The sequence below is a fragment of the Staurois parvus genome, unplaced genomic scaffold, assembly GCF_062004578.1.
Source record: "Staurois parvus isolate SC_StPar_1 unplaced genomic scaffold, SC_StPar_1.0 ptg001270l, whole genome shotgun sequence".
Taxonomy (NCBI): domain Eukaryota; kingdom Metazoa; phylum Chordata; class Amphibia; order Anura; family Ranidae; genus Staurois; species Staurois parvus.
The window spans coordinates 54,459-65,919 of record NW_028319066.1 but is presented as its reverse complement, the minus strand read 5'-3'; the positions used below and the strand labels follow the sequence as shown (position 1 = coordinate 65,919).

The 11,461-nt window shown below is 43.6% G+C and overlaps 1 protein-coding gene across 2 annotated transcripts in view; it reads right to left on the bottom strand.

The window, feature by feature from the left end:
* Positions 1-1,935: 1,935 nt before the first annotated feature.
* The window catches only part of MIER1 (MIER1 transcriptional regulator), a 29,171-nt gene continuing 19,645 nt past the window's right edge, over positions 1,936-11,461 (bottom strand). For both annotated transcript variants that reach the window (XM_089660726.1, XM_089660727.1), the window contains exons 10-12: positions 10,354-10,481; positions 5,593-5,732; positions 1,936-2,886 (exon numbers count right to left, since the gene is read on the bottom strand). In XM_089660726.1, coding sequence (XP_089516852.1) covers positions 2,582-2,886; positions 5,593-5,732; positions 10,354-10,481 — 573 coding nt within the window. In that variant the 3' untranslated portion in view covers positions 1,936-2,581. The remainder of the gene's footprint in view (positions 2,887-5,592; positions 5,733-10,353; positions 10,482-11,461) is intronic.

Genomic DNA, 11,461 nt, shown 5'->3' with positions numbered 1-11,461 from the left:
CATTATAGTTTAAAGGAGAAGTTCACCTTTGGGAACATGTAACACTTTTGTCTAGAGTAGCGAAGAGTTAGAACCCCTGTCAGGTTTTGTCACCAGAACAAGAACTGAGAGTAAATCATCAAAGGCAACACTTTTTTTCATCTTTTCACACTTCCTGCTTCACCTTTGGGACAAGAAGCAAAGATGTATCAACAGCCCAAAAATTAATTCCTCTTATTTGGTCTCTTTTGGTCTGTTACATGTATCATTAAAAATGTTTTGTTATATCTGTTTTGACAAGTGTAAAAAAAAAAAAAAAAAAAAAAGATCCTGCCAGACATCATGTCCGCTAAAATGAAGCACAGGAAACGGTCAGTTATATTGTCCTACTTCTTTCTGAGGACTGCAGAATCTCATCAATCTATATTAGGGACAAGAAGAGGCGTTTGTGGTTCTGTCAGTTTTCCATAGATAGAATGGATTTAATATACACTGCCCCCTAGGAAAGGAAATGTGTTACTGGCAGAATTACATGGTTAAAGGAAAAATTAAAACAAATGCGGTCACCACATCAGAGGACTGCTCAGCTACCTTTTTGTTTTGATTTTAATACAACTGAAAATAAATTTTTAATAGGACACAGACCGCAGCACAGTGGTTAGCACTTCTGCCTGGCAGCACTTGGGTCCTCTGTTTAAATCCCAGCTAGGCCATCATTTGCATGGAGTCTCTATGTCCGCCCTGTGCTTGTATGGGTTTCCTCCAGAATTCCTGGCTTCCTCCCCCCACTCCAAAGACATGATGGTAGGTTAATTGGCTCCTGTCTAAACTGGTGTGCGTGTAGGTGTGCATGGTAGATAGGGACCTTGAATGGAAAGCTCCTTGAGGACAAGGACTGATGTAAATACAAAGCCCTGCATAAGTTGTCGGCACTAGAAAAACATTCCTGTAATAATAAAAAATTTTTTAAAAAAATTATATATCTATCTATCTATATATATATATATATCTATATAGAGAGAGATATATAGAGATATCTATATCTAGATATATCTATATCTAGATATATCTATATCTAGATATATCTATATCTAGATATATCTATATCTAGATATATCTATATCTATATCTAGATATATCTATATCTATATCTAGATATATCTATATCTATATCTAGATATATCTATATCTATATCTAGATATATCTATATCTATATCTAGATATATCTATATCTATATCTAGATATATCTATATCTATATCTAGATATATCTATATCTAGATATATCTATATCTAGATATATCTATATCTAGATATATCTATATCTATATCTAGATATATCTAGATCTATATCTAGATATATCTATATCTAGATATATCTATATCTATATCTATATATATCTATATCTATATCTAGATATATCTATATCTATATCTAGATATATCTATATCTAGATATATCTATATCTATATATATCTATATATAGATATATCTATATATAGATATATCTATATATAGATATATCTATATCTATAGATATATATATATAAATAAAACCTGACAGGCGTTTTAGCGCTTCCCTAATCCAAAAGCATTAGGTTTTGCCTAAACGTATAATCTCAGATTTTCTGTACCGCAGCCACACCTCTGCAGTCTTCCTTCTGATCAGGTGCTGCAAACAACCACTTCAGAATGTAAATCCTATTCCAGGCAACCCATCTGCTGTGCAAAAGCTCAAAATGCATTCCTTCCTCTGACACCTCCTTCAATACAAGGCGACTCATATTTTCAGATGACAGCGCATTGAAGAGCAAAAAGCAAAAAAAAAAACAAAAAAAAAAAAAAACTGGAGGATAAGATCATTCTAATGAATATAAATTTAACATTATTACCAGTAAACGATGAATAAAACAATGCAGTTTTTCTTGCTAGAGAAAATAAAAGCAGACATACAATTTTCAGAATATTAATTTCTTATAATAAAAGTTTACCAACTGTACAAGTTAAGAAAATTATACAAGCTTTGTTTAAGAAAGGACAGTTCATTCAAAACTGTAAAAATCTCTCAAAGGCTACTAAGAAATCTGGAAAAATACACCACGTATCTTTTTCAGCCCAGATAGGAATAGAAAAAAAAGACATCATTGATGTCAATAATATATATACACAAACCTTATTTGGTTTACTCTTCTACCTATAAAAACGGTGCCGCCCCTGACGGCCCTGCTTTCCTTAGCAATTTCAGATCCGACATGTTTTGTAACAAACCAAAAATGGGAGGGGAAAAGTAAAATCCCTCCCTTTTCCAATAATGCAGAAAAATAAGTTATTTCTGACAACCCTTTTTGCTATATTTTGGATACATTCTGGATGTCCTTCCACGACGTTCCTTTTCCTTATCGAAAAAAAAAATTTCTCATTCCAAAAATGTTGTCGTGAAATGTTCTCTGGGGTGCCGAGAAATGGTAGAAGGAAAAAAAAAAAAAAAAAAAACTTCTAAAATAGAACCTGTTAAATAAGCGTTGTAACCCTGAAATTTCACGGCCCCGAGAAACGAAAATTGTTTCAAAAATGTCACAATGGAAAAATAGAACATTTTCCTTAGACCTCTCCTTGCGAAAAGATTTCCTGAGAAATGTCTGACGATCTGGGGCTGTCTTTACCGGGGCTGTCGTATCGCCGTCTTTTCACAGATCGTTCGCTGGCGTCGTCTGGCTCTCGGTCGCTCCTGGCATTGTTAGCCAGGCTGAATTTAGGGTCACCGGCAAGGCTGTCCCGGTTGTATCCGTTGGTGTCGGTCTCAATTGAAGGAGGTTCGCCAGTGCTGGGGCCATTTAAATGCACACTTCCTTGTACAGCATCATCTCTGCAGCTTGGCATGTCTGAGGGGCCATTGGAAGATACCCCTAAAAAGACCAGATAGTGATTATTACATACAATGATGCAGAAACAAAACAAAACAAAAAAAAAAAAGAAAAAGGTGCCACAGATACTACTGCATTGTCAGTAGCAGCCATCTTTGTTGTTTATTGCTATGTTGTGTTCCTTGGTACATTCTGCTGATAATATCCTTGTAACCTGCCAAGTGCTGAATAAACTTCACTGGATTTCACTTGGTCTTCTTGGCGAGTTGACCCTGCCTGCCGATTCTGGCATGTCAGCAAGTTGCCATACTGCCCACACAGTCTGGGCCTCAGGAGGCATGTGTAGCCTCCCTAACGGTCTGATTATGTCCATATTTCTGTGCTCAAAGCAGTAAATTTTTTTGCATGGAAATATGTTTTTTTTATTGTAGGCCTGTAATTTTTAGGAATAACTCACTGAAATCTGTCCGAACAAGAGTCTAGTAAACATCCCGGGTATGTTAAAATTTGAAACCCGAAATCATAAAAAATAATAATAAATTTAATCAAATATTCTAATCAAACCAAAAACACTGAAATTTGAAATAGAGCGCCAAGTTCACACATCGCTGAGCAAAGTCACAAAATCGTTTTCAGTGTCTGATGAGGAATTTCCCCCACGAATCATTATCACTCAATTCTGCAAGTGGTTCTGATTTACTATCGCTGTTCTCTAGCCGGTCTAAAACCGCTTTTGACCTAAAGGGACGCTTTTTGGACGCCATGGACTTTTCTCAGTTTCCAGGCAGAAAGAACAGTAAAAATGCAGGCAGGGCGCCGGACAAAGCACTCGGAACAAAATGTATGTGAAATGGTTTGATACAGGAATGTTATACTATGTGATTTTAGTGTATTTAGTGAATGTCACTTTTACAACTTTCAAATTTCCCGCCAGTTCCGTCCCCCGTACGTCCCGACGTCGCAGGGAACAGAACCCGGAAGACAGATGCTGGCATCGGCCGGAGGACATTGCCGGGGACACTGCAGGGGGGACATCGCAGGAGCGCAGGACAAGATAAGTGAAGAAGAGATCCCGGAGCAGCGCTGCAGTGTATTCCCGAGTGTAGCTCGGGGTTACCGCTTGTGGTGCTGAAACTTTACCCTGAGCTACACTCGGGAATACCGCCAGGGGGGTTAACTGCATAAAGCAGCATTTGAAATAAAACTACGACCGCAGATGTTAACACAAACTTGTACAGACTTTGCCCAGGCTTCCAACCCCAATTGGCAAAAGAAACAAAAAGAGCCTCGGGATAACATATAATATACAATTCCAAGTTGTGCAAGAACTAACTGCATTTAAAGTGAACCGTTCAGTACTAATGTGAATGCATTTCTGAGATGAGATGATGCAATACATATGCTGCAGGCAGAAGCAAGGGAAGCAATTCCTCAGTCTCCTCTGCCCCAGTGATCAGACCGCAGCACTCCTCTGCCCCAGTGATCAGACCGCAGCATTCCTCTGCCCCAGTGATCAGACCGCAGCATTCCTCTGCCCCAGTGATCAGACCGCAGCATTCCTCTGCCCCAGTGATCAGACCGCAGCACTCCTCTGCCCCAGTGATCAGACCGCAGCACTCCTCTGCCCCAGTGATCACACCGCAGCATTCCTCTGCCCCAGTGATCACACCGCAGCATTCCTCTGCCCCAGTGATCACACCGCAGCATTCCTCTGCCCCAGTGATCACACCGCAGCATTCCTCTGCCCCAGTGATCACACCGCAGCATTCCTCTGCCCCAGTGATCACACCGCAGCATTCCTCTGCCCCAGTGATCACACCGCAGCATTCCTCTGCCCCAGTGATCACACCGCAGCATTCCTCTGCCCCAGTGATCACACCGCAGCATTCCTCTGCCCCAGTGATCACACCGCAGCATTCCTCTGCCCCAGTGATCACACCGCAGCATTCCTCTGCCCCAGTGATCACACCGCAGCATTCCTCTGCCCCAATGACCAGACCGCAGCATTCCTCTGCCCCAGTGACCAGACCGCAGCATTCCTCTGCCCCAGTGATCAGACTGCAGCATTCCTCTGCCCAGTGATCAGACCGCAGCAGTCCTCTGCCCCAGTGATCAGACCGCAGCAGTCCTCTGCCCCAGTGATCAGACTGCAGCATTCCTCTGCCCAGTGATCAGACCGCAGCAGTCCTCTGCCCCAGTGATCAGACCGCAGCATTCCTCTGCCCCAATGATCAGACCGCAACATTCCTCTGCCCCAGTGATCAGACTGCAGCATTCCTCTGCCCCAGTGATCAGACTGCAACATTCCTCTGCCCCAGTGATCAGACCGCAGCATTCCTCTGCCCCAGTGATCGGACCGCAGCATTCCTCTGCCCCAGTGATCAGACCACAGCATTCCACTGCCCCAGTGATCAGACTGCAGCATTTGCAACTTTTTAGTAAGCCACAAAATTAGGGGCTGCAGCAGGGGGCTGATCTGTGTTAGACATCTGTAAAGACAGTCCAGAACTGCAGACACACCATTTCTGAGGCAGCATCTCAGTCCGGGAAGGAGGTGACCCTGGATGATGCCTAAACAAAGATGGCTCCATTCTTTTGGAGAGAAAAGCAAACGACAGCATTGGCAGGGCAGTACTGTGACCTCTGTATGAAATACCTGGAAGTGTTGCATTTACACTTTACTTGACATGCACATACTAAGCATTAACATATATATCTGATGATAGGTCTTCTTTAAGTCTGTCTTACCGTTCTGGTTAGTGTTGCTGGCGGCGCTGTCTTCCTTCTCAGACTGGCTGGTGCTGCTGTTAGAGGTAGTGGGAGGGGGGGATGGGGCCTGGCTGGAAGCAGCACTCTCGCTTTCATCCAGAAGGCGATCCATATAATCCCTAGAAAAGAAGGCACCTCGGTTTTTACTTTATATCGAACGTAGCTCATTGGTGAAACCAAACCCAACTGTGGACGGCTGGTCAAATGTACACACTACAACTTTACACACGAGAATTAGGGAAGACATGAACATTCTTCTGGTCTGCCTGGCCAATCACATGTATGTTAAAATGGAACAGAATTCACGAAGTGAAGACTTGCTCAGATATAGGGAACATCTAGCAATGTTAATTGGCTTAACTAGTACCATGAAAGATTTACTATTCGTTTTGAATTCATCCTGAAAAGTAGCAGTGCACTTCCAGGCATGTGAAGGTCCCTATGCACTCCTGTGTCTTCAGCCTTATAGCTGTACATCTGCAGTGCAAGATCATCTAAGGCACTGCTGCTCTGTTAGCCTCACAGGATTTAGAGTAAGATTTGGTGACGTCAGTACGACACAGTGTTACGATGTGATACAACATGGAGATGGAATATGGACATGTAACAGGATGCAGTCACCCGGAAACTGTCTAAACCCGACTTATACATGGAACTGTCAGTGAACTGTGTTTTACCTCTTGTTGTGTTCGGAGTTCTTTTTCCTTCTTTAAAGCGAAGATGCGCTCACCCTATCAAAAACTAAAAGTCAGCAGCTAAAAAAAACTGTAGCTGCTGACTTTTAAAAAACAGCCAATTACCTGTCCCTCGGTCCAGCGGTGTCCTCCCCGAAGCCCGTTTCACCAGCCGTCTGGTGTTCCAGGCGCTGGCATCTTCAGTGTGGGCACCCGGCTGTGACAGCTTGCGGCTTCACAGCCGGGTATTCACTGCGCATGCGTGAGTAGTGCTGTGCTTCATGAATGGTCCCATAGTCTTCTGGGACCTGTCATGTGTCCCAGAAGACTACGGGGAGGGAAGGCAACTTCCGCTTCGGATAGCCTAGGCAATCGCAGCGGAAGTGTGAGCGGGTACCTATCAAATTCGGGTACCCCCTCCCCAAGGTGCCAATCCTTAATGGGGAGCAGGGGGCCAGTCTTTAAAGCGGAACGTCCCCTTTTGGGTGGAGCTCTGCTTTAACCTTGTCTAGACAATGTAGGAAAGAAATGATGTCTGTAAGGCTAGGCCCAGGATGGTAACTATTGATGTATGGGATGATGGTTAGAAGCAGGTGGATCAAAAAGGACATAAAGGTATTATGCCTTTGGCTTAGATTCTCTATTTTCATTAAGGATTCCTCTTACGTTATTTTTAATAATCGCTTTGGCTGGTATACAAATATCAAATGGCAAGCAAGCGTCCGCAGCTATCACCATTTATTATTTTATATGCCATTTACAATGTTATCTTTGGTAATCAGAATTTCTCCCTTTCCCATGGATATGTGCACGACATAGAGAGTAGCGAGAATAAGGTAGACCTTATGTACCAGACAGGATACGTAACAAGTAATACACAATATGACATGACAGCTGTGTGTTTAATCTGGTTTTTTATCACTTTGCTCTTCATGCTCTGTGATCTAGTGCAAGGCTTAAAATTTCAAGTACTGAGCTACTAGCAGGCCTTAAGAGTTAATCGCCACCAGTTGCCCCACCCAACCGCCACCCTGCCACGCCCCTAACTCCTCCCCTAAACACTCCCTCGTAAACTCTCTCATTAAATGACATTGTTAAATGTTTTATGCAGAATACAGTTACAGAAATATTTACCCTCCTTCACTCCCCCCCCCCCCTTATAGCCATGTCCTCTACCTCCTTTTAAAAAAAAGAAAGGGGGGTGAGAGAGAAGGGGGTGAGAGAAAAAGAGGGGGGCGATTGGTATTCCTGCTACTCACAATTATGGCACCATCCCCCCATAATTTGAGGTTATAATGAGCACACAACCCCTCACTTAGAACACATGGTCTCCATTATGGTACAATGCGCCCCCCCAGAACACACACAGGGCCCCCTACTACATAAAGTGAATACAGAGCCACCACACACACATACAGACAGACACACACACACACATACAGACACACACACACACACATACAGACACACACACATACAGACACACACACACACACAGACACACACACACATACAGACACACACACACATACAGACACACACACACATACAGACACACACACACAGACACACACACACACACACACAGACACACACACACAGACACACAGACACACACACACACACACACACACACGTCTCCCCTCTGGCTCTCTCAGCCTGTCACACTCTGTTTCTCAGCACTCCGGTCACAGAAATTTCTCCCTTTCCTCCCGCTGTTATATGCGGAGTTCTCACCAGTCTGTGGATTCTCCTCCTCCTTGGGCTGTCAGTCACTCTCTCCTCTCACCGGACCGGACTCGTAGCACGCTTGCAGAATCCACCCTGCGGCCCCTCCCCATCCTGTCAGGAGCCTGTCATAGGAACTCCTAAGGACTCTGGGCCCTTGGGTAGTGTGTGATTGCTTCATGCTGAAAGCTTATTCCGCCTCTGGTGCCGGCACCCCACTCCATATCCATCAGCTGTTTGATCGATCTGGCCCTCGCCCCCTGTGATTTCCACTTGCGAAATGCAAGCAGGCGAGTGGAAATTTCAAGGCCTGATCTAGTGTACACTGCTACTACGCAGTAAACCATACATAGATGGAAGATATACCTGTGTGGACGTCCTCCACTGCAAGGCTATTCTTAACAGCAGCTTGCTGGAAAGAAATCTGTACTGCATGCATCTCCCTGCTTATTTGTTCTGAGCATCTTTGCTTCTTTTACCTCTCCTGTTGCTTCTTACAGTGGATCCCTCATCAGTCATTTGAGGGGGGGGCAGCTCTGATGTGAGGAAGCAAAGCCCTGATCCTCTACCAAGATGATTGCTTCCACCCAGAGACACAGTGCAGAACAAAACATGGTAAGCCAGTCATGAAGAAAGGATCAGCTGCAGGTAGACCACAGCCAATACTGGTCAGTATTCTTTTGTCCTCTGCATTGCACACAAAAAGAAAGACAAGGGACTAAGGGAATGCTGTATGCAAACTAAGCATTCTATATTACAAAATCATAAACATATCATATTTAGACAACAAATCCCCTTTCCTTACATTGTGGTCTGCATATATGAATTATGATGCACACATATACATGGATATTCAGCCTGTGAACTTGTGCCCATCCAAAGCTATATGCATTGTGCTGCACATATCATTTGGGTAGTCTTTAAAATCTGCCACGCGTCTCTGAGCGGTGACGCCACGCGTCTCTGAGCGGTGACGCCACGCGTCTCTGAGCGGTGACGCCACGCTCTGCACCTTGATTCATCAGAGAATGCTTTGCATTCATTCAGAAAACGTAAAGGATTCTCTGAATGGCGCCTGTGCTGCCTTGGCCACCCTCCTGTGTTCAGAATGAATCAGACTGGCCACTCGGCACAGGACCCAGAAGCAAGTGAAGATCACTAGAGCAGTTGTTTCTACTTCAGTGATTTGCAGCTTCCAGGAGCATTGGCCAGGTATGGTCTATATACCTTATGGTCCAAGGTGAATCAACAAAACTATATATAATATAGTTATGCCTGGAATTATTCTTTAACATTTGGCTAAAGAGTCAAGACCATCCTGCAGCCTAGGCATTTTCTACAGTTCATATTCCAGATGCCTTCTGATGCAAAGATGGGGACTCTTAACAGTGTACTGCTGACATACTGTGCCCTAGGTACCAAAACCCCTTTCTGTTTTATTGTTGTACACAGGAGTAAGTGATTTGCATTGGCTGACAACATTGTCATTTGTTTTTTATATTTATTCAGAAATATTTTGAGAGGCTTTTGTAGTCAATACAAGATATACTGTATGTTGGATTTTGTGATAAAGAATGCTAATCTTGCATACAGCATTTCCTTAGGCCTTTCTTTGTGTATGTACATTGTATTGTGGCTTGGACTTTACTGTATGCCTTTTCTATTTACTCACTACTCTGCTTGGTATGTATTCATTACACAGGTGCATCTCAATAAATTAGATCAAAAAGTTAATTTCAGTAATTCAATCCAAAAAGTGCCGGTAAACACTACTGCTACTAATGCAGGCCATAGACGGGTCGTTTATTGGCTGAATTTTCGTCCGCACGAAAAATCGGCCGATATTCACGCAGTCAGTGGGGCCAGCCTGTCGGCCGTTTTTCACGGATCTTCTCATTTATTTTTATCGGTCATGCTGGAAAATCCACGAAAAACGTCCGTTTTTCGTGGACATGGGAGGGAGCATCGGCAACGACCGATTTTTCGTTTATCGGCTGACAATTTGGACGATAAATGGCCCGTCTATGGCCTACATAAAAGCTTCTAAAAGTCTGTGTGTGCACGGACACATAGGATAACAGAAAGGGCAGTTTAGAAGCAGTAAAAAAAAAAAAACGCCTGATGCCCCCTAAAAGTGGCATCTTGTGTATATGAGACCCCCTGTGTGTATGAGACCTAGACCTATTAATTTAAATGCAGTTACTTTGTAAAGGTGCCTCATTCTTTGTCATTTGTACAGAATGCTGTTTAGCGACTTCCTTCAAACTGTAACACTATGCAACTCATATCAAAGACCTACACGCAGCCTCATTCTTCTCTTTCTATACAAAGTACTTACGTGACGCCGGGGTGAAGGTTGTACTTCTTTTTGCCGAATCGGGTTTGCTGGGCAAAGAAGTCGTATCGCTCGGACTTCTTCCACATGTAATAAAAAGCCACACACTCGCCGACAGACCGCGTTCTTACCTATTATAAAAGTATGAGGGGTGGAGATAAGGCAACATTCGCCAAATCAGGTACACAAGGCTACATGCTGCATCACACAAGGATCTCCTATAGGAATAAGACAGTGGTATGGTGGGTTTCTTTTACAGTGCCAGAGTTGGTGTATGCAGGAGTCTCAGAAGGAACCCTGCCTTCCTAGAGTTTATATCTCTCTCCATGTTTGCATGCATTTCCTACCCATCATAAGTACATATTTGTAGGTTTACTGGCTTCTACTAGAATTAGCCCTGTTGTTCTTGCCTGTAGGGTCGTACATCAAGGGAGAAAGTCACATGCCCCATCCCATGCCCAGAAATGGCACGTATTTTGCAGTGGCTTCAAAAGAAGAATGGAGTGCCAGGAAAGGAGTTTAAAAGTGAGTTGGTGGTTGGGCTAGACTTAGTGAAGAGACTTTCTCTTTTCTTGTCCAGGGAAAATTCACAGTCTCCTGTCCATGCATAAGATGTGCTAGATCTCAGATTATCAATATCCAATGCTAGTGTTTGTCATTATATGTACTCTTCAGCTCCTCAGGATATGCACAGCCAAAAGGGAAGCCAAGGGTACCAGGACAGCGACAACCAAAAAGAAATGCTTCAGGGGTGCAGCCCTCCTCAGACGGGGAAATCAGCCACTGGATAGAGAGAAAACAGGTGGCGCACACACCTAGTGCATTATCCAAGGTTTATTGTAGGAGTGAAAGAAAAATAAAAACACATACTCACAGACGAAGCATGTATCTAAAAAGCATAGAAAAATGACAATGGCCACAACGGTAGGCAAGGTGTTCTCACTGTCAGTGCGGTCAAATGGCTGACGCGTTTCGGGAACGAATCCCTTTCCTCAGAGCTGAGTGGGATGGTGTGGGAGTGTGCTTTATGCCTGTGGGGAAATACTCAGGCATCAACAGCAAGGCTCTTACTTTCCATTCATCATACATCAGCATCAGAGGTTGGTTATCA